The sequence below is a fragment of the Vulpes lagopus genome, chromosome 3 (assembly GCF_018345385.1).
Source record: "Vulpes lagopus strain Blue_001 chromosome 3, ASM1834538v1, whole genome shotgun sequence".
NCBI classification, from domain to species: Eukaryota; Metazoa; Chordata; class Mammalia; order Carnivora; family Canidae; genus Vulpes; species Vulpes lagopus.
This window is the reverse complement of record NC_054826.1, coordinates 28085157-28111917: the sequence shown is the minus strand read 5'-3', so window position 1 is coordinate 28111917 and position 26761 is coordinate 28085157. Positions and strand designations below refer to the sequence as shown.

Sequence of the window (26761 nt, the reverse complement as noted above, 5' to 3'; positions counted from 1 at the left end):
GTATCCAACTGATTTTTCTTACCTAGTGAGCACCTTATCTAGTGTCCCCTCATATGCCCGAAGCACATGGAGATGAACTGGCCTCCTGTGAGTAGCAGAATTCTAAGATGCCCTGCTTTTTGGAGTATTTCCTGCTTTCTGGAATATACACTCCTCCTGTGCATTCAATGGAACACTAATCTAGGTACTTCTGTGAAGGCTTTTGCAGATGTGATTAGAGTTCCCAAACAGCTGAACTTCTGGAAATGATCCAGGGGGGCCGGATCCAATCGCATGAGCCCTTTAAATCTTGGTCTACTGGTAAAAGGCAGGGAAATTGGGGATTTGAAATGTGAGAGGATTTTGATGTGAGGGAAAAATCACTGCTGGTTTTGAAGATAGGCGTGGCATGGAATGTGGGCAATCTAGGAGCTGGGAGTGGCCCTAGCTGGTAGCTTCAGGGAATGGGGGCCTCAGTCCTTGTATCTACAAGGAAGGATCTTAGTTCTGCCAACAATCACGGGAGCTTGAAAAAGACCCCTGAGTTCCCAAAGAGACAAGCAATAAGTTCTGCCTGCATCTTGTTCTCAGCTTGTGAGATCCTGAGTGGAGAACTCAGGCACACCATGCCTTGATTTTTGACGTAGAAAACTATGAGCTGAAGAGTAAGTGTGGTTTTTAGCCATTAAGTGTGAAGTGGTTTGTTTTGTAGCTATAGAAAACTGACACCCTTCCCTTGGGGTGTGTGACCAGCCTGTGGCAGAGCTAGGATTCAAACTCCAGCCTGGCTGACTTTATAGCTTTTGTTCTGAATCTCTCTTATACTGGGGAATTATGCAAATTCCTATATTTTATATTAGGTAAGAGATAGATATTTTAAATTGTTAAGTGCAAGTATAAAATGCACATAAATGATGTGGTGAATTTGGAGCAAATTGCTAAGAACTACGAGAAAATAAATTGCTTGCAAGTTACATATGCATACTCTGAAGCTTAAAGTATTATGAGAATGAATATGAGAAAGAAATGACCATGACCATGACCATGCATCTAGGTTTAAAGAACGAAAGGTGATATGTAAGTCATTAAGTGTATTTCTCTAATTTCTAGGCTAACTTGGCAGGAAATGAGAACTATGAGTGAGATGAAGAAATTCTTCTATAAGAGGGGCCTTTGGGTGGCTTAGTTGTTAAATGTCCAACTCTTGGTTTTGGCTCAGGTTGTATTTTCAGGGTTGGGAGATTGATCACCATGTCCAGCTCTATGCTCAGCATGGAGTCTGCTGAGATTGTCTCTCTTTCTCCCTCTGCTCCTCCCACTTGTGCTCTCTCTGTCTGAAATCAATCAATCAATCAATCTTTTAAAAAAATAAAAATTCTTCTATAAGAGATGAGTGCCTGGAATCTGGACAAATAGAAATTGGTGTGCAAGAACCAGAAGACTGAATATTGCCATGGGTCCTACAGTGTTTTGAAGGGCAACTGATTTCCAGAGGTTAACACAAGTAGCAAGGTGAGGTGAGGAACATCATGATTCTTCTAGAGAGGGGCCATGAACTGAACTTGGGGTACAGATGCCATCCTAAAGACCCTTCCTCATAAGGCATAGACAGTAGCTACAAAATAATGTAATGGTAATAGTATTTATGAAGAGTCAACTGTGTGCCAGAAACTTTTCTAAGTGCTCTGCACAAATTTCTTTTTTTTTTTAAATTTCTTTATCTAATCCTCGAACAGTCCCAAGAAGCTGATATTTACCATCATCTCTTTTCTAATGATGAGAACCCTGAAACACAGAAAACTGGAATACCCTGGCCTAGGTAAATATTAAATGTTAACTGGAACTCAGGCATATCTCCAAAGGCTATTTTCTTAGTTATTATACCCTTCACCCTGGGAAAATAATGATAATTTTCTAGGGAACTGTGTTTTTGTTAATGAGGGACAAGACATAATGTTAAATAAAAGTATATGTGTTGTATCATCACTTATGTAAAAATGAAAGACCCACTTGTCCAAACAATGCTATATATATTGAGCAGAAAGGAACTAATAATAATAATAGATAACCTCTGGAGTATGTTCATTAGGTGTTGAGTAATAGTCAAAGTGAATTTTAGGTTTATTTGAAATGTTTGATTTTTTTTTTTCTTTAGAGTACTTAGAATTTATTTTGAGGTAGGTCAAACTAACCAACTAGCATGTAGTATAATGGAACAAATTCCCATGTACCGTCATCCAGCTTAGTAAATAAAGCATGACAAATAAGTTGACTCCTCCACATTTATCCCCACAGAAATAATTGCCTCCCTGGATTTGGAGTCTGTTGTTCCCATGCATTTCTTTATACTTTTCAGTTATATAAGCTTGAATTCCCAAATAATATCAAAAATTATGTTAATAATATAATGTGTTTCATGTTTTTAACTTTACATAAATAACATACTGTGTGTATTATTTTACAACTAGCTTTTAAAAAACTCAGCATTATATGTGCAAAATGTATCAATAGTGACATGTTTAGTTTAATTTTTTCATTTCTGCATAGGTGGCTACTCTATGACTATATACTTTTTTTATGGTTTTCCTGTTGTTGAACACTTAATTTCTAGTGTTTTGCAGTTACAGAAAACTATCCCATAAATAATGGTGTCACCTTGGATATCTGTGTGAATTTCTTTAGGCTCTGTACCTAGGAGTGATTTGTAAGGTGTAAACACCTTGACTTTACTAGGTTGTGCCAAAATCCTCTATAATGTGGCTATGCTCCTTCCAGCAGTTCATAAGAAGCCCCATTGTTTCTGATCTCTATCAACACATGACCATGTCAGACATTAATTATTACTAATCCAGTTTTGTTAACTGAAGAATGTATTCATGTTTTCCCCATGTAATTAAAAAGAAAGAGAGGTAAGTGGGAGGAGAGAGACAGAGAGTTGGGGAGAAAGAGAGAGGGAGACAGAAGAAAGAAATCAGACATCAGACACAGGAAAAGAAAGGAATGCAGTTGCTGAACTAGTGCAACTTTGGTGTTTGGATAGAGCCAAACTGGAGTTATAGGAAGGCTGAATTGAGGTTTAGATCTCTGTGTAATTGACCAAGGGTTACTTACCCCTCCTTTCATCAACAGCAATACTAACCCCAGAATTGAAGGTTTAGAGGAACCTATATAGGCTCCTAGGTGGTGAGAAGGGACAGAAGCAGGAAGACAGAGAGGAGATGCACCCAGAAGCCCTTTTCTTGACCAGACCAGTGAGCCACAAATTCATCAGCTTGTCAGCCTTTGTATCTACAGATGATCTGGCTCATTTTCTAAGATGCCTGGTAATTAACTCTCATGTGGGCAAACTCATTTAGTTGTCCTATAATGCCTGCTTTCTCTTGGGATGTTATAATCAGCTCCACCATAGGGTTATTTTCTCTAAAACCCAGAGAAAATCATTTTATATCACTTGGTGATTTATGAAAAATAAAATGAATTCTGTGGTGGGTGGAAATGTGACTTAATGTAGAATGTCAAAGATAAATAATTTCCCTGAGAACACAAGAAGTTACATAAATTGCAGGACTCATGGTCCCTCAAGCCCAACATTCCATCATCAGCTCTGGCAATGGGGAAACGTTGGTGGGGTGTTGAGGTGGTTCCTTCCCCATTATGTCAACTTTGACAGATTAGAAAGTCAGTTTTGGGCACATCCCCATTCAGGTGCCTTCCTGGGTACCACATAGAGAGACCTTCTTAGATAAGAGTGAGTGAATGAAATTACTCTTTTTGAATCTGAGTTTCCTTATCTGAAAGTATTGATTATAATAATAATCCTGATCTCTCTGAATTGTATGGATTAAGCAAGAATAATAATCCTGATCTTTTGGAATTATGTGGATTAAACAAGAACAGCAAAAACTAGCTTTTGCTAACTGAAGGCTAAATTCAGATGTTAATTTTTAAAATTTATCGTTGTGTGTGTGTGTGTGTGCGTGTGTGTGTGTGTGTGTGTGTGTGTGAGAGAGAGAGAGAGAGAGAGAGAGAGAGCCAGAGAAGCTTTAATGCATACTTGCCTTTTCTCAGATGTTTTATCTATCACTGATTAGTCTGTTGCTAATGGGCTGGGGTGAATAGCAAATCATTTTCTCTCCTAACCATTTGCTGTTCTGTCTGTAGTGGAACAGGTGCTGCTAGTCAGGTTCTGGTTTTTATAAAGAAATCTTGGTAGCACTATATATCTTACTATCAGGGTTTCTCCCAGTGGAAATCCTTTGCTTCACTTTCTGTTTGATTGATCTGATCGTTGTCTGTCCTTAGGGAGGGAGATAATGTAATTGACTTTTTTGTGTGTGTGTAAAAAAAAAAAAAGCAGTGATGGAACAGTAACAGCCCATATTTTGGTCTGCTTTAGTTGAATAAAATTCAGCTCAGTGCTGAGCCATTTAACTGGTTTGAAAACTAGTTCTTTCCCTTTAAAGAACTAGCTGCACTTAGTGAAGGGTTCCACAGTCCCAAATTCTTTGTATTTCAGTGTGATAAGGAATTCATGTAGAAACTTAGAATTATGGCTTTCTTATCATTCCTCTAGTCTATTAGATAAAGGAATAGTCTCTATGATGTCATTGACCTGTAGTCCTCTAACCTTTTCTATTTTTTTAATGAAAAAATAGGACCTTTATTGAATGTTCTTACATTTAATGCTACCTTTTAGTGGGATTTTTTTTCTGACACACAATGTTACATTAGTTGCAAGTGTAGTGATTCGACAAGCCTTTTAACCTTTCCTTGTACTCCTTGTACATACACACACACACACACACACACACACACACTCCTTGTAGTCAGTTAGGGAACTGACTACATTTTTGAGCCTTTGCAGGGCAGCTCTGGAGATTAGGACAGGAATGAAAAGTGCCATACTTAAATGTCAAAACGTCTTAGCGGGATCCATGAGGAATGCCACTGATTACTGTTCTGCATGTGGTGCTCATCATGTTGCACACTGTAGGTTTGAATATCCTACCTCCCTTATGGCCAGATGGGGCCATGTGACTAATTCTGGCCAATGAGTTGTTTAATGAAAGTGATGTGAGTCACATCCAGGCAGGAGCATTTCATTCCCAGTTTGTGACACACACGTGCACCCTCCCACTCCCTGAGTTCTCCTTCCCTCTGGCATGGCAACTGGCAACTTGTAAAATGGTGGCTACTCAATCAGTTTGTTTCATGAGTGAATGTGATGAGCATAGCTTCCTTGACTAGCCACAATGGATTTGTATAGTGAGTGAGAATAAACTTTTATTCTTCTAAACTACTGAAGATGGGAAGTTGTTTGTTATCAGAGTATAATCTAGACCATTCTGACTGACACAAAGATGATTGAAAACCCATTTTCAGAAACCTTCTCAACACAGCATTTCAACTATACAAGTGGAGTGAATTTAAAAAATGAGAAGAAAAGTATTTGCTATTTTCTCTTTGTTCAAGTTGAACTCTACTTACCAATGTTTCTTCCTCACTGGACCCAGTCACTCTCTTTAGAGCTACTTGCTGGTGTTTCAGAGATTGGAGTTAGCTACCCTGGCACCTTTGGGCCTCTTGGATTCTAGGTTGAAATCTACATTTCCTCAACACCTCTACTTGTGATTCAGGGACTAATTCAAAAGCCTTTTTTATTCTGGTTAACCTTGTCTAGATATTTTCGAGTATCTATTGTTAATCGTTATCTGGGACAATTCTTAGGGTATCCTCAGGCTTCTTGAAACTTTAGTATCCATATCTTTAAGATCCCATAACCTAGTTAGGGTGTGCCATGTTCAAAGGAGGATAGGATGAGGGGTAATGAAAAAGGTTTGGTTTGAATCAATGGATTGAATACCCAGAGGGAGTGAAAACATTACTGGAGTCAGAGTGGGAATGGGATGAGTTCAAAGATAGGAAATCGTTGGAAAGTGAGATATTTGAAAGCACAGTTGTTGGGGGTTATAGTTATTGGTAATGAAAAGTTCAAGGTTTAAACATTGGAGTGAGTAACTGAGGAAGTAAGGAACCAAGCTCACTGGAGGAGAGCAGGTTTAGGAACTTAGAGTTCTCAAAGGAATTATCAGAACATTTTTTTAAAAAGTAAGAATTTACATTCATTTATATTCCAGATTACCTCTTTTAACTTTTAGATTATCTTCAGACGTTATGCCACTGGTTATTAATTTTCTTTAACATTTTAGAACATTCATCTTAGTACATCTTGGGTTCTGGAGTGAGGGATACTTTGGTTTAAATCCTGAACCTACAACTAGTTATGTGACTTTAGGAACATCAGTTCAAATGTTAGACTTTCAGTTTCTTCATCTGAAAATTGGATGCAGTAGTGACATCTATCTCCATAGGCTTGTTGTGACAATTGAATGAGTTAATGTTTCAAAAACAGCATTCTTCCTGGCACATGGCGGCACTCAGATAATGATAACTATTCTTTACTCCATTATTATTAAAGCAGAGAGGCCAAAGAGGCCTGAAGGATTGGAAAGCTGCCAGCGTCAGCCCTAAGGAGTTACCCTAATTACATTATATCACATTACATTATATTACATTACGTTATATATTGCAGCCTAGCATTTATTTTCAAGCTACCACAAAATTAATTTTTCTTTCTTAGCAGTTTCTGGTGCATAGAAGCATTTCTACCCCATAAATTATTCTGAGAAAGAATAATGCACACACGCATACACACACATAAGCAGAATTCTACAAACTTGATTTGCAAATATTGTCAAATTAGATATTCATAAGATAATGAAATACAGCTTTTCATGGAAGATGTGTATTATAGCTGTTAAAATCCTTCTGGGCTGTGAATGAGAAAAGCTTGAAGCTAGAGCAGATTTTTCTAATTTTCTTGATAGAGTAATAGTATGCTGCCTCTACCTCTGCTCTGTCATTTCCAACCTTTGACATTCACTGATCTGTAACTGTGTATGTCTAGGATTGAAAATCAGGAACACTACAGCACATTCATCTGAGACAAGACATCTGAAGTTCAAGAAGAGAAAACAGTCAAGCTCGTGAAAGCTACTATACTTTTTTAGACCAGTGGTTCTCAATCATATCATATTAACCACTGCCCTGCCCTTTTTAAATTTTTATTTTATTTATTTTTTAAAATATGTATTTATTTAATTTAGACAGAGAGAGAGAATCTCAAGCAGACTCCCCACTGAGCACAGAGCCCAATGTGGGGCTTGATCCTAGGACCCTGAGATCATTACTGGAGCTGAAGCTGAAATCGCAAGTCGGCAGCCTAACCAACTTGAGCCACCCAGGCACCCTTACCCTGCCCTTTTTTTAAAGAACTATTTTGCAATACCCTTTGACTATGCTGAAACAAAATACATGATTAATATAATCTAGACAAGATTTTACAATTGCAATATTGCAATTGCATATTGCATATTGCAATTATGCAATATCTACATAATGCATTAATTGGAATACAAAAAAAAGCAAATTGCATATTGCAATTGCATATTGCAATTATGCAATATCTACATAATGCATTAATTGGAATACAAAAAAAAGCAATAAAACAAAAGTGATTTGTGATAAAAGAATGTGTATTTCACTATGTAAATGCTCAGGCTTGTTTACAGTAGAAGATGTAATAAAGCAGTCAGACACTAGCACTTGTGTGTTAAGTCACAATGAATGCAACAACTACCAACAAAAGTCCAGGACAGGTGTGCTGTGCTGGCAACTCTAGTACCATGAGTGGCATTGCTGTTGGTAACATATAGACAATACTTGTTCTGAAAAAAAGAAAAGCACAATCTTCCCTTCATTTAGTGTATATAAATTAATGTGCAAAAAATTATTTGTGGTTATATGTAAAAGGACCTACCTTCTAGGTTAGGATTTTTTTTTTTTTTAGATTAGGTGATTATAAACAAAGTTTTCACTTACTCAAATGGCTGGTAGGACATTCTAAAATCATGGAAAATATGGAAGGACTTTTTTTAATGAGAGACTGTCTCTCATATTGCAATGTCACCCATCCTTCCCCTATAGTGCTCCTTGATCATAACCACAACCTAATGCCCCATAAATCTCTCAAGCATCCTCTACGGGGTGGCACCTCTTTTACTAAGAAACACATTCTAGATAAGTTGCCTTATGTACCTGTAAGGAAAAGTCTTTTAAATTACTACAGCCAAAGGCCATCCTCCAAAACAAATAACAAAAAAGCCCCCAAGACTAAAGTTGTCCTTCTATACTTCAGACATGTCAAAATTCAACTCTGATCAGGTCACCTGCAGTGTCAACCTTCTAAAAGCAGTTTGTGACTCTCCACTGAAGTCATGATGAAGACCTAGATACTTATCCCAGTGTCCAGTCTCCTCCCAGCCTGACCCTATCAGGGTCATGTGATGGTGTCTCTCTGGCTCCCTTTATTCCATTTATGTTGGTCCTCCCTTAGCTATTGGGGGAAACCATGTCATTCTCACTGCTACACATCCAACCCTGACATTCCCTGCCTTTTTTTTTTTTCAGTCAACTTCTGTTCTTTCTTCAAATTAAGGCCTAAGAAAGTATTTTCTGATCTCTCACAAGGGTCAACACCACCGTGTGTACCTCTTCTCACAGCTTCCACAATAGCTGTAATTTTACATATATACACTTACTGGATTCATGTCTGTCTACTCCAGTAGCTTCTGAGCTCCCTAAGGGAAGGGGCCATGTCTCCTTCCTCTTCTTAGTGATTGAAGTAGAGGAGATCCTCAAATATTCTGCTCATATCATATACAAGTGCCTGAGTAGACAGAGGTATGGTTGAATGAACAAGTGAACAAACATAAGCCTATAGCTAAGCTGACATTCCTTGGCGAGGCATCGACGAGTCAGTGAGTTTATTTGTTTTCTAGTTAGAACAGAGTTCACACCCAACTGCTTAGAGAAATTAACACTCTCATGTATGACCTGTTTGGCAGGAACAGTACTTTAACCTTCTAGTGTGAAGTGACAAAGTCGTGAGTTCACCAGAAGTGTAAGAGAAGATGGGATTCACAGAAGAGGGAGGAGTACTTCTTTATTCTTCAGTTGAACAAGTAATACATAAACGTATGCTTGTAGTTTAAAATTCCAATAAGGCCCCCAAGAGAAAAGTCTCCCAATACTCTCCATCTCCCTGCCCAGAATACTAGAATACTTATTTTTTGTTTTTTTAATTTATTTTATGCAGGAGGGAGAGGGTCAGAGGGATAGAGAGAATCCTAAGCAGGTTCCACCCCCAGTGCAGAGCCCAATGCAGGGCTCAATCCCATAACCCTGAGATCAGGACCCAAGCTGAAATCAAGAGTTGGATGCTTCACCAACTGAGCTACCCAAGCCCCCAAAATATTTATGATTAATAATTGGTTGTAGAATCTAATGGCCATAACCTTTGAATTTACATATATGCATGCATATGTCTTCTTCTCTTCCTGTTTTTATTTTCCTTCAGACTTATGGTATCATGTGTATAGGTCTATGATTTTTTCATTTAACCATATGTCTTACAGATATTATTTTATTAATATTTTATTTATGACTTCATTGTTTATATATGAAATATGAGTGTATATATTTTTTCATTTAAAAAATAAAATATCTCAAATATAGCAAAAGCTACTGAAAAAAATGAAAGAATACCTGTGTGCCTGTGACCCAGCTGAAGGTATAAAATACAATCAAAATCTCCTGATAAAATAGCCACTTCTTCCTGCCCCCACCCCACAGTCATTGCCCTGGTTCCATTGTTTATCAACCCAATGCATGTCTTTATACGTTAAATTGCATACATGTGGATTCCTTCACATTCTTTTTCACATCTACATAATATTTAGTGGTATCAAAGTGCTGTGATTGATTTAATCATTCTTGGAATGGTGGACATTTATACTATTTTCAAGTGTTTGGGTTTTTTTAAAGATTGATTTATTTTAAAAAGAGAGAGAGCATGAGTGGGAGGGGGCAGAAGGAGAGAGAATCTTAAGCAGGCTCTGCACTCAGTGCAGAGCTGAATGCAAGGCTTGATTCCACAACCCTGAAATCACAGCCTGAGTTGAAAACAAGAGTCTGACGCTTAACCAGCTGAGCCACCCAGGCACCCCAAGCGTTCATTCTTAACAAATACAATGAACATGTCTTTCTACACCTAAGCAAGTGTTCCAGCATTTCCCTAGATATGTGGAAAATGTGCATTCAGAAGTTTCAAAGATTTTGCCAAAGTAACATGCCCAAAACTTTGCCAGTGTCTGTTCCTACCACTAGTCCTGTGAGTGCCATTTTGGCACATCCTTATTAACTCAAATGATTGCAAACTTAGTGTTCTCCCAATGTGATGGGGGAAAATTATCTCTGAAATTTTTAAATGGTATTTTCCTAACAACTCATATTTGTTGAGTATAGTATTCCTCCCTTATCCATGGCGGGATGCATTCAAGGACCCCCAGTGGACGTCTGAAATCGCGGATAGTACCAAACCCCATATATGCTATGTTTTCCTTACACATATGTATGCATGATAAAGTTTAATTTTACATTACAGACAGTAAGAGATTAGCAACAATAACTAAAAATCAAATAGAACAATTACAACAATCTTCTGTAATAAAAGTTATGTGAATGTGGTCTCTCTCTCTCAGAATATCTTACTATACTGCATTCACCCTCCTTGTGATGCTGTGAGTTGACAAAATGCCTTCATGATGAGATGAAGTCAGATTAATGATGTAGGCATTGTGGTGTAGCACTAGCTATTATTGACCTATGACCATATGTTGGAAAGAGGATCATCTCTTTCTAGTGCAGTTGCCTGCAGGTATCTAAAACCACAGAAAGTGAAGCCATGAATAAGGGGACTGCTGTACCTACTATGTGCCAAGAAAACAGAAAAAAATCTCTGCTTTCATGGTGCTTACAATCTGTTGATGGGGAAGCAGTCAATAGACACCCCAAAACAAAGAAACATACAATATGTTAGGTAAATGCCATGAAGGAAAATAAGGCAGTGGAAGGAATCTGAGATGCCATTGTGTTCCATCAGTTAGGATGGTCAGGAAAGCCCTCCTTGTTGAAGGTGCTTTGAATAAAGACCTAATTGAAGGCAAGGAGGAAACCCAGTGAATATCTGGGAGTGAGTTTCTGGGAAAAACCACAACTGATGCAAAGGTCAGAGTGCACTTGACATATTGAAAAAATAGTGAGAAGGCTCTTATGAGGTGGTGACGGTAGAAACGTTAGGCATTCTTCATGAGCTGGGAAGCCACTGATAAACTTTGGGCAGGGAGCACACAATGTGTGCTTAAGTTTTAGAGCTATAACTCTGGCTTGTATGTTAGAAAATAGGCCATACGGGTTGGGGATCAAAGACAAGAGTTTTTTGCAAGCAACTAAGTGGGAGATGATAATGGCTTAGACTAATATTAGTAGTGCCACTGATGGGAAGTGGCCAGATCCAGGAGGAAGTTGGACATGCCCAAACATCCACAAGGAGTGGAGGAATATTTGTAAAGAAGCATTAAAGTTATTCTTTCTTTACAGCAGCTTCAGGTGGATGGGCAAACACTGAGAAAGAATTGATCCTTTAAGTAAGCTCCACAACTTACAACTACATTTGTAATTAATAATTCTTTTTAAATTCAGCAAAACAATTAGTAAGTTTAATAATTGGCTGGAGAAACAATACTTGCAGAGTCAATATACTAATCAAGGGAATTTTATGAGCAGTGCTAGATATAGGCACTGTGTTTTGAAAAAAGTAACTTGCGCATTAGGGACATAATTATACATTTGATATGGAAAACTCAAAGTGGCAGAAAAGTATAAAGAAGTAATTCAAGTTTTTCTAGAGTGTCATTATCTAAAGATATATGGGATATATGTAATATAATACATGGATTATTACATGTATAAATGTTAGTGTATATGGATCACTTACCTGTACATATGTGTGTATATAAGTATGTATATTATGTGTTTGTATTTCACATATACTAACCAGGCTTGCATTTGGATTTTTTGTACTCTACAAAATTCGGGTGTAAGAAATGCCACATTTCTTTTAATCTCTAAATTTAATGAGCCCTTCCAGATGGATCTTGAGGGGAAATTCAGTGTCAGTGTGTACCTCTTCTTCTCTCTGGTCCAAGCTAGGCCTTTTGCATTCCACTGTGGTCAACATTACCAGAATAGCTGTCCACCTCCACCAGATCCCTGCAAGGGACTTGCTGCTTCTATGTCAACCTTGACTGTAGGGTCTCTGATCCTAGTGTTGGTGGCTATGAATCCTAAGAGGGACTTCTGTGTTCCTTCTTGCTGTTTTTGGAATCTGCAAACTTCTGGCTTCTCCATCTCTTAGCTCTTGAAACTTCTGTCCTCTTTTTCTGACTTTTGGTTGGGTGATTCTGATCTGGTGCCAGAAACTTCTGCCTTCAGCCCTACAACTTGAAAAACTAATAACCAACATTACTGATAAAACACAAATTTTAGTCATCTTATTGGGATAAAGGAAGTAGATAACCACTCATTCCTTCTAGTCTTTTTTTGTGATTTTAAGAAAAGAGTCACAAGTTAATCTCTCAATAGTTATTTTTCTGGACCCGTATGTAAAACATTTTTACAGAAAATTGAACTTGTGCTTTACTGTTTCATATCTGGTTTTAGCACTGAACAATATTTATGGCAACTTTTTGCTATTTTTTAAAGATTTTATTTATTTATTCATGAGAGGCACAGAGAAAGAGAGAGAGGCAGAGACACAGGCAGAGGGAGAAGCAGGCTCCATGCAGGGAGCCCAACATGGGACTCGATCCCGAGGCTCCAGGATCACGCCCTGGGTGGAAGGTGGCGCTAAACTGTTGAGCCATCCGGGCTGCCCAACTTTCTCCTATTGTTAAATATTCTTTTCAAACCCGGATTATATATAATAGCTGTGTAAATATTAAATAAATAAGAAATTGTTTATGCAACTTATACCCAAATTTAGACATGTAGGTTGTTTCCAGTGTTCCTAATTATAAGCAATATGATTGTAAATCATAATACACCTAAGTCTTTTTTTTAATATTTCATTTATTTATTTATTTATTTAAGAGAGAGAGAGAGAGAGAGACAGAGAGAGAGAGAGGAGAAAGATGGGAGGAGGGGCAGAGGGAGAGGGAGACGCAGAGAATCTCCAGCAGACTCCATGCTGAGCATAGAGCCTGACACCTAACTTGATCTCACAACCCTGAGATCATGACCTGAGCCAAAACCAAGAGTCAGATGCTTAACTGACTGAGCCACCCGGGTGCCTCCATAATATATCTACGTCTTTAAGAACAGCTCTAATAATGTATTTTTTTAGAATGAATTTTTACAAGTGGAAATATTGGAGCATGAATTTTTTAAGGCTCTTTCTACATTGATCATAAGCATAGTCTGGACATGCATTTATGAACTGTAGTACAATTCTTAGGTTTGCCAGGTTGGAATGCCAAGTGGTCATCTTTAAGTGAGCTTACTTTATAGGATTCTTTTCTAGGGATACCTACAACCATCCAGGTAGAGAATCCAGGTGACCCTGCAGTTACTCTCTGGGTGCCTTCTCCTCTTCCCTCACTCCCAGAGTGCTCTTACGGATTGTGTACATGACAGGGCATGTGGGTGTGCACATGCCGGTAAACTTGAATGCAGAGTCTTTCCCTTAAAAACTCTGTGCTGCATCAGGATATTAGATACCCTTCACTCCTTTTAGGCTTGTTACAGCTTGGTCGATATGCCCCCAAATTTTTACATTTACACACCACCTTCCAAACTCTATCCATACTCCTGTAAACTTTCAGTATGTTTTCTTCATCCTCGGCTCTGTCGCATTTGCTTTTCCCCTAACTCTGTCTGGGAAAATTTCAGTCTATTCTTATTCATTATCTCTTTTCTCTGGACTATATTTTTAGTTGTTATTTCAACATCCTCCAGCCAACTTACAACATGCTGTCATAATGATCAGTCATCGACTAGGTTGCATTGTCTGGCTATGCTATGAGTTAGAGGACTAGGACACATGCGAATGTCATGTGTGTATATTTGAAATAAACAGGAAAGATGAATAATAATAGCATTTATTGAGCATGTAGTATATGCCAGTTACTATCCTGAGTGTTTTACATATATTTCCTTAATTAATCCTCACAGCAACTCCATTGCCCAGGAGATGATTAGAAAATAGATTTAAAAGCATTGTCAGCCTTCAGAGTATATGGGAAAGGCTTCTAATATCCTCCAGACAAACTAGCTAACTATTAGTAGTACGCATATGGCATCAACAATTATATAAGTTGTAACTCAAAGAGATGATTGGTGGCCCTAATACACCTGACTCAGGGAGTGGTTTAGATACAGCTTAAGTAGAACTTCTGAGTTGAAGAAAGAAAAACAAAATAAAACACACCTTTATATTGATTACTAGGGCTTCAGCATCTTTCAGGCAAGGGTTAACTTATACATTTTTAAAATTTGTCTAATATATATTTGTTGTGCTAGGCACTACAGATACCAAAGTGAATTAAGACAGTATAGTTGAGATGACACATATATTTAAGTGAAGTGAATAATTAAAATATAGTGTGCCAAAAGCTATGATATGTAATTATAGGTGCTGTAAAACATATAAGAAAAGGAAGTTCTTGGAGCTTCCCAGAGACTAAGATATTTAACTCAGCCCCAAAAGACATGCAAGGGCTTGCCAGGTAAAGAAGAGAGAGAGGGGGGATCCCTGGGTGGCTCAGCGGTTTTGCGTCTGCCTTTGGCCCAGGGTGCGATCCTGGAGTCCCGGGATCGAGTCCTGCGTCGGGCTCCTGGCATGGAGCCTGCTTCTCCCTCTGCCTGTCTTCTCTCTCTCTCTTTCTCTATCATAAATAAAAATAAATCTTTTTTTAAAAAAATAAGAGAGAGAGAGAGAGAAAGGGGCATAACAAGTGTGTCCTACCTCCTTGAGTGGGGATTACCTCGTCTCTGTGGTAGAGTCGGTTGTGGAATAGTGTCATACATAGAAATGGAGAACTAGGTAGAGCCCGGGTTACATTAGGTCAAATTGGTATTTTTCCAACATTGTATTGGGGGAGGACATTACAGGATTTTGGACAGGTAAGGGGAGATGAGTTAGTTCCTTCTGGAAAAAAACGAAGTGACGCATTTTAACTTCAGTGCTGCTAATGGTTGGGAAGAGGAAAAGTCAAGGCAGATGTCCAACTAAAAGGTGGCTCATTCATCCATTTATGCATCCAATTTTTCATTTATTCCTTCACTTTTTTGAGTTACTTGTGTATGCCAGGCACTGTTTTAGGTGCTAGAAAATACATCAGTGAACATAACAGACCAAGTTCTTGCTTTCAGTGGGATTACATTCAAGACATTCTGATGTGTAGGAAGGGATACTAGCAAACAGCTATGAAGATCAATCATGCAAGAGAAGGGAATGGAGAGTGAGAGAAGAGGTTCTATCTTAAACCTGGTGATCAGGGAATCCATCTCTTCAAAGGTGAATCTGAGCAGATACTTGAATGAAAAAGTGAGTAGTTTTGATTCCTCAGGATAGAGATATCCAGATGGAGGCAGTGCCAAATGAGAGGCCCTGAGGTGGGATCCCACGTGGCTCCTTCTGGGAATAATGAGGAAGCCTTTATAGCTGGAGCAGCATGGGAAAAGGAGAATGTGGTAAAGGCAGAAATGATAGAACATCCAAGAGCTAGCTTTGTGAAGCAACTTAGGCCATGGTAAGGGTCTGGGTATTCCATGAGTGCCATGAAAGCCATCTCAAGGGTGGTGACTAGGAAAGTGACATATTCGAACCTAAACAGTTTACAAAGCTCATTCTATTAGGTGAAGAGTGAATTGTGTATAGAAAACAGTGGAAGCAGGAACACCAGTTGGGAGGCCTTTGCCATCATCCAGGTGAGTTTTAAACTAGGGTGGTAATAGTCTAAAGAGCGAAGAAAGGGTCAGAAGCAGAAAACATTTTTGAGGTAGAGCTCCCAGGGTTTGCTGATGTGTGTGAGGTATGTGAAAAAGAGGCTTACTGAGAATCACTGTAAGCCCCAAGCAATGGGAATATAGGCTGCTTATTGAGATGGGAGGCAGGGTTGAAGTGAGGGACACAAAAAATTCAATTAGACCTGCCCTACTGGAGACACAGTAGTCAGTGGAACATGAGTGGCTATAGTAATCTCTGCATATATAACAGAAGGACTTCATTAGGGTATTGACGGTGGACTGGAGAGGAGTGAAGAGTTTGGAAAGCTACTCAAAGTAGGTAGTGGCTTAGGTAAAGGAGGAGAATGGAGTCAGATGCCTGGTGTCTGGCATGGTCAAGTGGAATAATGTTTCTTCCCACTTTAGTGAACAGATCCAGAGGAATGAATAACTCCCAGTGAAATAGATTTCTTTTAGTAGGTTCTCATAGATCCTAATATCTCCACAGCATCTTCTTCTTTAGACCAAACTCATTTTAGTTTCCAGAAGGGCAGGGGTCATCAAACTCATTTCAGAGAGGATCAGAATAAATAATTTCAGCTTCTGTATCCACAGAGTCTCCATCATAATTCCTCATTTCTGTCTTTGTCATGGAAAGCAGCCATAGAAGATGCATAAGTGATTAAGTGTGACCTTGTTCCAATGAAATTTTGTTTACAAATACAGGCAGTGGGCTGGATTTGGCTCATTGGCCATTGTTTGGCTGTCCCTGTAGTAAAGCAACACCAGGCAATTTCTTCTTTCATGTGAGTAGATAAGTTCTACACTCTCAGAGCAGAGGTGAGGTGAGAAATCATAATACTGAGCAACAGCAAGCCTGGACCCTGGCAAAATATGCAAAGCTGGCTCCATTAGCAACTGGGCCCAATGACAGGGGACCAACTATAGCCGACGGATGGGGAGCAGGTTGTTATCAGAGTATGGGAAATTCCGCTTTTCCTTGAGCCCTTATCCTTGGGGTAAATGATTGACTACAGGGGAGAGGCCTTATATGCCCACATTTTTTTTTCCCCTGGGCTGGATTTCTTGTAACTACAAGGGATCATTCGAGGGAATGATCAGCCAAATACTGAATACATGCCCCTTGTCTTACTCCAAAGGAACACATTTCTGTACCTGATGGGCATTAGGTACCCTCTGTGGGCAAAGACGTGTTTGCAAAACAGACCAGAGACTCTACCCTGAATTTGTGTATAGATAAAAATATATATACTGTACAGAAAAAAATTGTCTCTTAAGGTGTTTGCTCAGTTCCAATCTTGGAAGAATGGACTTTCTTTTTTTTTTTTTTTTTTTTTAAGAATGGACTTTCTTAAAGTGAGACACACCTCTAGGGTATAATTAACTGACACTGTCATTTAGCATTTTATTTCCAAAACGAATGGAAACCCCAGTAGTTAACATGCTGTGCAGCAGTGACAATCTTCCCAACCGTAGGTCTCACCTTGTCACCTCAGTCCTGGCTTGGCTTTGCATTCAGGCATGGCCTCGGAAAACAGTGTCTTTGATCCTGATATACTTTGTGTTCTTGCAGCTTTGAACTCCCATTATAGTCTATACAGACAGAGACTCTCAGGGCTTTGAAGTTTTTCTCATGCCCTGTATGTGTGATCTTTGAGGAACTCGAAGAGCCTATTAAAAGCTTGCCACTAGAATTTTCCTCCACAAGTTTGCATTTGAAAAATACCTGACCTTCATCAGCTGTGCATCAACCACCCACCACTTTCCCACCCTCCTCTGTAGGGTCTTCAAAACAATCAAAAAGAGGGGTTTTTTTTCTGTTTTTTTTTTTTTAGACTTGCATAGAAACTCCATTCTGCATAATCTTCTTCCCATAAAGATTTTTTTTATCTCTACCGTTTTCTATAGCTAGTGTATTTTCACAAGGCATATTAGCGGTCATCATCAACATGTTGTTTATTAAGTCTGTAGACAAAAAGTAAAACTTTAGCAGTTTTTTTAAAGGAATTTTATTCAATTTCAAATGAGCTTGTTTAAAATCTGGTGGGAAAAGTACTGGGCTTGCAATCAGAGTACATAGGTTTAAATCCCAGGTACACCACTTGATAGCTGTAGGGTCTTATTTCCCGACCATGCTGAGCACCAGTGTCTTTGGACAAAGGACATCATGATACTAGATTACATTGTAATTGTGAGGATGAAATGAGGCAGCATCGAAAACTTCCCTAGTGCATTGTTTGCCATGTAGTAAGTGCTTGATAAATCAATGTCGGAATTTCCCCACTTCCAAGCAGGAAGTTCCACAAGTAGGAGCAAAAAACAAGTTACTTGAGTGGAGAAATGAGTGTGGGGTAAAGGACATTCTGTAACAGTGCTCTAGCTCAGCAGTTTCCAAAGTGTGGCCTCTAGACCCACTGCCACATCAGCATCACCCAGGAACTTGTTAGAAATGCAGATTTAGGGCCCCACTCCAGATGTACTGAATTAGAAATTGTGTAGGTGGACTCAGCAATCTGTGTTTTAACCAAACTTTGATACTCCGTGGTGATTTTGGAGCACACTGCTCTGATGCTCTTATAATGGAACAGTTTTATATGAATGATCATATTTAGTCCTTCCTTAAAAAAAAATCTTTTAAGGAAAAAAAATACTAAAAGAAAAAAAGCTAACTGGAAGATGTGAAAAGTTACCATTTAGCGCCCAAAGTAACATAAAGCATATATTAATAAATACTCCCCCCAGAGTATTTGAAAATAATAGGATTCCAAGTCAGTGGAACATGCCTAGAATATATCTAGAATGTGGGAGTAAGTGAGGACCATGTGAATGAGAACAGGGGCATTCCACAGAGACTATACCAATGGGGTTGGGGGCCAGTCATCATCACTTGCAGTTCGCAAAGACACAGAGTCAGGCATGAGACTGCAAACGCTTATAAAGAAAACACCAGGGGCAGCCCAGGTGGCTCAGGGGTTTAGCTCTGCCTTCAGCCCAGGGTGTGGTCCTGGAGACCTGGGATCGAGTCCCACGTCAGGCTCCCTGCATGAAATGGGGCCTGCTTCTCCCTCTGCCTGTGTCTCTGCCTCTCTCTCTCTCTCTCTCTGTGTGTGTATGTGTGTGTGTGTCATGAATAAATAAATTAAATCTTAAAGAAAAGAAAAGAAAAGAAAAGAAAAGAAAAGAAAAGAAAAGAAAAGAAAAGAAAAGAAAAGAAAACACCAGGGCTTTAGCTGTTCTCTGGTTGGAGGTTGTTGACACAGGAAGGCAAGAGGTAAGCTAACAAGAAGGGGACCCTCTCATGTCATTGGTTTGGGGAGCATATTTGTCTTTCTGTGGTTGGGCTTGAGTTGGAAGCCGGTAGGAGGGAAAAAATACAGAGGTTGGCAGTCATTGGATAAGTTCTGACCTTTCTGGGCTGATCGTGGCAGGCATTGCCAGTTGGGAGTTTTATTGTTATATAGAGTCTGGCCATTGTTTGTGCATTAGGCTCTCAAGACACCCAGAAAACAAGTGCCTATATTTAAAGGAAATGACATATGCTTTAGAAAGGTTACAGTTACAATATTTCTGAAGTTATTGGTACAGAGGAAAACAGTTAGGATACCCATGGACTCTGCTATTTTACTTTACCTAAAAAGGCTTTTAAAAATTAATTTGCATAAGAAATATTACCAACACAAATATTGTCTGAGCCTAAGCCTCCTAGATGTACTGTGACTGTCATGGGTTTTATTCATGGCAACTAATAAAGGTGAAGAAGACAGTACACACATGACATAATTGTTGTGAAAGTGATGTATACTGTCAAAGCAAAAATTGCACTGGACAAAATTAAACAGATAAGGACAACTTTTTCAAGGCTGTTGCTATTGGGGAGAGAAACCAGAATGCAGTCTGAACTCAGTTTCACTGAAACAAAGGACAGGAGAGGTTTTCAGGAATGGAGTGGGGGTGGGGCTCATAGGCCATCTGTGTTTGCTATCTGGCCTTACCCAAAAGAAACAGAAGGTAGTTTTATAATTTGGGGCAACGTGTCCATGGAAATTAGGCTCCTACCCTCCTATAGAAACTGGAAAGCAGGGGCTCTGTCTTCCCTAATGATAACATTTCAAAGGAACGACTGCTAGGTCTGTGAGAAAGACAGTCCTGGCTTGTAAAACTGGAAAGAAGCTTTTAAAAATATTTATATCCCAAAGGGCCATAGAAAGAATTTACAATTACAAGTTTTCTAAAGTAAATGCTCTAAGATCACACCTGTCAGAGTGGCTAGCATCAAAAAGACAAGAAATAACAAGTGCTGGTGAGCATGTAGAGGAAAAGGAGCCCTTGTGCCCTGCTGGCAGGAATGTAAATTGGTGCAGCCACCATGCAAAACAGTATGGAAGACCCTCAAGAAATTAGAAATAGAAATAACATACAATCCATAATTTCACTTCTGGGTATTTACCCAAAGAAAATGAACACACTAATTTGCAAAGATACATGTACCTCTATGTTTACTGCAACATTATTTACACGAGCCAAGATATGGAAGCAGCCTAAGTGTCAGTGGATAGGGGGAATGGATAAAGATGTGACCTTGAAACCAATTGTTCTGGATAATGTAACAAACTTAAAACTTCTTTAGCTGTTGTCACTATATGGGCTTCTGATATTAATAACAATGATTGTTTTATTATATTTTATCATTTATAATTTATTTTTATATACTAACCTATGTGGAAATTTATCCAGAATTGTTGTTATATATTTTCTCCTATTAAGAGCAGAGAAAATGGTACACAGAGCCAACAAGTTTGTGGTGTTTCTTTATTAATAGATCAAGAGATCATTGAGAAAGTAAAGACGAGAAAGGAGGGGCACCTGGGTGGCACGGTGGTTAAGTGTCTGATTCTTGGTTTCAGCTCAGGTCATGATCTCAGGGTTGTGAAATCGCACCCCACATTGGCCTCCATGCTCAGCACAGTCTACTCTTCCTCTCCTTTCCCCCCTCGAAAATAAAAATACATATATTTTTTTAAAAACGAAGAGAAAGGAAAATTTTTCATAAGAATAATTGTCAAAGAACCAATGTAGTGGAGTGGACAGCTCTTTGGCCAGATGAGGACTGCTTAGTAGTGGTTGACAGGGAGTGGTTGGATGATGTCAAAGGTAACCCAAGGATCTAACACAGATTTTGCTGAAATGGTTCCTGATTTATTTTAGTTACCCTTACTAGACTTACATTTAGTTCAGTGGGCAGTTCTGTTTAATTAGAAAAGCTTCTGTGACTAAATTTTGCTTGTCACTTACAGTTTAAAGTTTAGCTATTTCTAGCTTCTAATTGGCATGCCACAAATGAACCTTTATACAGAACTTGGGATTCTCTGATCCTACATATCCTTTGGATTTGAAATATAAATTCTCTGGTATCAGAGGTGTTCACTACATACCCTGAATCTGGTTTTTTTTTTTCCTCCTACAAAAGGAAAGGCAGTACAGGGGAAATGGTTCTAATGATGAGGATGTGGTTGATGGAGAATCCATGTTCTAAGAATAATATTATTCAGCTCATTGTCCACAGACAAGAAAGCAACCTAAAATCAGCTAGTCCAACCTGCCTCCAACATAGGAGCCCTATACAGTATCCTGATATGTGGTCATCCATGTAACCTTTTTTCATTGTGATAAAATATACATAACATAAAATTTACCATTAATATGTACAATAACCATTTTAAATGTGTAATTCAGTGATAGTAAGTACATTCATGAAAGTCTTCAACCATCATTGCTATCTATTTCCAGAATTTTTCCTCTTCCTAACATAAACTCTGTACTCACTAAATAGCTTCTCATTCCCTGCTCACCCAAATCCCTGGTCACCATTATTTTGTTCTCTGTCTCTGTGAATTTGCGTATTGTAGTCTCTTCATATGAGCAGAATCATGCATATCTGTCTTTTTGTCTGCATTATTTCATTTCACTAAGCATAATATTTTTAAGGTTTATCCATATTATAGCTTGTATCAGAACTTCATTTCTTTCTATGGCTGAATAATATTCCGTAATATGTATATATCCCATTTTGTTCATCCATTTGTCTGTTGATGGACACTTTGATTGTTTCCACCTTTTGGCTGTGGTGAATAATGTTGCTATAAACACAGGTATACAAATATTCATTTATGCCCCTGCTTTCAATTCTTTAGGGTATATACCTAGGACCGAAATTACTGGATCATCTTGTCATTCCATGATTAGTCTTTTAAGACACTTTTGAGAAAGTATCTTCTGAGAAATGGTTTTCCACAGTGACTGCACCATTTTACATTTCTATCAGAGTGCAAAGGGTTCTACTTTCCCCACATGGTTATCAACACTTGTTATTTTTCAGTGTTATTTTATTTTTATAATAGCCATCTTAAGGGCTGCTAAGTGGTGGCTTAGTGACATCTAGGTATTCTTAAACATTTCCTAAGCCTGGGAGTTCAAAACAACTCCAGGAAGCTATTGCAGACCATCGTCAGTTGTTAGAAAGTCCTTATTATCCATTACTAAATCTTACCTTTCTCTAGCAGTGATTCTCTCTCTTTTTTTTAAAGATTTCATTTATTCATTCATTCATGAGAAACACGCAGAGAGGCAGAGACATAGGCAGAGGGAGAAGCAGACTCCCCATGGAAAGCCCGATGGGACTCAGTCCCAGGACCTGGGATCACACCTTGAGCCAGAGGCAGACGCTCAACTGCTAAGCCACCCAGGCCTCCCTCTAGCAGTGATTCTCAGCCTTGGTTGCACATAAGAATCACTTGAGAGCTTTTAAAAATTCCAATATTTAGGCTGCAAAACCCAGACCAATTAAATCAGTGTCTTTGAGATTGGAGCTCATATACCAGCATTTGTGAAGGCTTCTTAGGTGATTTTTTTTAAGTGTTTTTAATTTAAATACAATTTAACTAACATATAGTGTGATATTAGTTTCAGGGGTAGAATTTAGTGATTCATCCTTGCATATAACACCCAGTGCTCATTACATCATGTACAGTCCTTAGTGCCTGTCACCCAGTTACCCCATCCCTCCACCCATCTCCTCTCCAGCAACCCTCACTTTCCTAGAGTTAAGAGTCTGTTATGGATTGCCCCCTCTCTGTTCTTAGCTCATTTTCTTTTCCTTTCCCTTCCCCTATGTTTTGTTTCTTAAATTCCATATATGAGTGAAATCATATGGTATTTGTCTTAATATGTAATAAGTTGAGAACCATTGCTTACAACCTGATCACTGGTTCCACTTAGTTGTGCAGCCTTCAGGGCGTCAATTGTGACAATCCTATCACAGTGCCTTCTCTGACAACTATTAAATAGCTAACCCTTCATCCCCCTCTGGCAGGCCTGTCCTCCTGTCCTTCCTAGATTTTTTTTTACCATAGTGTATATGACTGGCTGATACTTTACATATTTTCTCATTTATCTATTCATTGTCTATTCTCTGTTTCACTTATTTCTGCTTCCATAAGACCTGCAACAGTGCCTACTGCAGAGTAGGTGTTCAGAAAATGTTGTTGAATGAACGAATGCATAAATCTACTCTTATTTCAACTGACAGGGCTTCAGATAGTTAAAAATAGCTTTTGTGTCTTATCTGTGTGTCTTCTCTTCTCTAGGTAAAATCTCCTTTGTACCTTCAAAGACCAGTCTTCAAAGACATTGAAGAATAAACCTCACCATTATGAATACAATATGTCTTTCTTTCACTTAATTAGAAAATAATTGAGTACTTCCCATGTGCTACACATACCTGTACACATACATTGCAGATTAGACACTGTGCTAGGATCTGGGAATTGCAGTGAAAAAGAGAACCAAAGTCATTCTGTGGGGGTGGGACACAGACAATAATCAACAACAGAAGTCATTTCAGATAACAAGTGCTATAAAGAAAAGCAAAATGTTTGTTGACTGTGGCACATTCAAGGGGGATTAACTTTAATCTGAGACCTGAATGATGAGAAGAAGCCAGCCACTAAAGAAGCAGTCCAGGAGAAAGGCACAGCAAGTACAGAGGCTTTGGGAGGACATGTTTCAGAAGGGCTCTCGGTCAGAGCCTCTGAGAAGGACAAGGAGAAAAACCACTGTCACCTGCTTTGTTAGACATTATACCTGCATTAACATAACCTAAGATCAAATTAATTTGAGGTAGCCGTATCATCCTACTGAAGCATTTTTCCTCTTGAATTAAATCTTCCTTATCTAATATTTGTAACATGTTGGTAGTTGGAGTTTAGGTGTGAAAGAGTGATTTGGATGAACATATGTTGAATTTCTTTTTATGAAACCTTAACCATAATAACTGCAATCAATTAATCAAAACACTTATTAGCAGAGTGGAGGAACTTGCTGGTTCTCCAACCACTGTAATAACCTTGTCTTCCATGCCAGGCATACTGGAAAAAATTTCGGATGAGGCCAGAGCTAGGACTTGGTGGGCTGCTGCCATTTGGGGCCAACAGCCATCTTGGTTTTCAGTTGAAGTAGCTCAGTAAAGATAGCTGTTTCTTGCTTCTTGGAACCTTATGTTTCCAGGGGTGGGCTCACAGGACAAGCAGCTTCTCCCAGACCAGACACTAATATACTTTGACAATTCAGTTCTCCTCTCTGGACCTGTTTCTCCATATTATAATGTAGGGTTTGTGTCTGAGCATTTTGAGGTTCTTTGAAACTTAATTTAAAAAGAACATTTTATTACTACTCTATTAAAAATAAAACTTTTTCTCACAGCTTCTTGACAGCCGGCAGATTTTATGCTTTCATTGATGGGGACACTTGCTTCGAAGTCAATAAAACAAAATGCTGAATTTGCACTAGTAGGGCAGGGTTTAGAGAACCAAATTAGATGCTGAAATTGACAAGAACACAGTCTTGGGCTGGGATGTTGGGCACCAGAAAAAATAGGATTCAGGGCAGTGAAAGGAGCACCTGAACGTATTGATTGGCTGCTGTCTTTGCAATGGACTTCACAGAATCTGATCAGTTTATTCAGGTCAACTTTGTTAGAACCTTCAAGCCACGATCTCTCCCTTGGACAGCCCACCTGTACATAGCAGCTTCCGCATGGACAGGGATGGGGTTCAGGAGGCAAGGTGGCCTTTGTATTCACACAGACCCTGGTTCAAGTTACTGTCATTCATTCATCCAACGCCATCTTTCCTTCATCTGACAAATGAGTGATGCATTGAAATTGAATTGATCAGCGGATAAAACAGACAAGGCCTCTGCTTCGTGGAGTTTGCATTTGGGGAGGGCACAAAACAGGAGACAACCAAACACATTTCCGAATGTGAGCTGAGGTCAGTGCTCTGAAGGAAAGTCACAAGTTCTCAGATTGCAGAATAACTGTGTGATCTTAAGATAGAAAATTCACCTCTCTTAGCCTTCTCCTTGCTATATAGGAGTTAACTAGGACAGCATGTAAAGTGACGGGTATAGACAGCGGCATACACTGGGTGCACAATAAATGTGTATTACAGCTGCTAATGGTAAAGTTACCTTCCTGAAGATAAGAGAGGAAAAAATTAATATTCTTTTCTGTATCTCAGAGTTTCCTTTAATTCTGTGTGTGTGTGTGTGTGTGTGCATGTGTGCATGTGTGCATGTGTTTCTTCCAGTTCCAAGGAGGGTTTTGGTTCAGTGGAGAAAGTCGTGCTGCTCACGTTTCTCTCGGCGGTTATCCTGATGGCCATCTTGGGGAACCTGCTGGTGATGGTGGCTGTGTGCAGGGACAGGCAGCTCAGGTGAGTAGCAGGAGGAGACCTCAGGAGGAAACCAGGGTGGAGTTCTAGGCTCTCCTTGAAGAGCCGGGGTCCAAACTATGAGTTCCATTACAATTTATAATTATAAAAGGGAAACGATGTTGTAAAATAGAGCAGGGGAAAGATGACACATAATTCCCCTTTACTGACGTAGCCAATGTAAGCACTTAACATGCATCTCTGTCCCGTCTTTTTTCCTGTGTTCAACTTTGGGGGTTTTGGTAATAGGTATGATCACTGTATATATACATATAACTGTTAAGGGCATATTTAATCTAACCTCCCCACTTTATCAATGGTTCTGAAAAGGGGTGACTGCCCAGTGACTGATCTAGGATTTAAACTTGTGTCTTCCGCTCTTTCTACTTCGAGTCTCAACTTAGCTGCAATTAAAATCACCTGAAGACCTTTTGAAAATTGCTAATGTGTAGTATAAGTATGTCTTATGTAGTGTTTGAAACATACTTATACTAAATGGTTATTCATTGTTTGAAACTGCAACTTAACTAGGTGTCCTATATTTTATCTGAAACCCTGGGAGCCTAGGAGAGGCTAGGGGGGTCAATCACCCAAAGTCTCTGAACTAATTGATCTGGGGAGAGACATGGGCATCAATATTTCTAAAAATTCACCAAGTGATTCTAGTGTTCAGCCTGGATCGAGAGCCACCAGGCCATAAAGGGGCATAAAAAATGCAGTCCTGCCTTATCTGTAGCCTTCTTCCCCAAGCAAGGCAGGCCCTAATCCAGGGATGATGCAAAAAAAGTGTAAAAGCACAATTCTGACCAGTGTCACAAATTTGAGGCACACAGTAGTCAACCAAAGAGTGGGAAACAGTGGAATTTAACACCATTTGTGAGGAGGGAGCCTAGTGGGGGGGGGGTTCCCTGAGAATAACCAAACCACAGCCTGAAGGGAAGGGCAGGTAGGGAGAGAAAGCAGACTGTGTAGAGGCCCTTGGAGGGAGTCCACTCATGGGGCCTCAGGGAAGAGGATGGGAGGGATTT

The 26761-nt window shown here is 39.2% G+C and overlaps 1 protein-coding gene across 5 annotated transcripts in view; it reads left to right on the top strand.

The window, feature by feature from the left end:
- Positions 1–26761, top strand: part of HTR4 (5-hydroxytryptamine receptor 4) — a 174560-nt gene that overhangs the window by 65140 nt on the left and 82659 nt on the right. For all 5 annotated transcript variants that reach the window (XM_041746849.1, XM_041746847.1, XM_041746848.1 and 2 more), the window contains exon 3: positions 25611–25736. In XM_041746849.1, coding sequence (XP_041602783.1) covers positions 25611–25736 — 126 coding nt within the window. The remainder of the gene's footprint in view (positions 1–25610; positions 25737–26761) is intronic.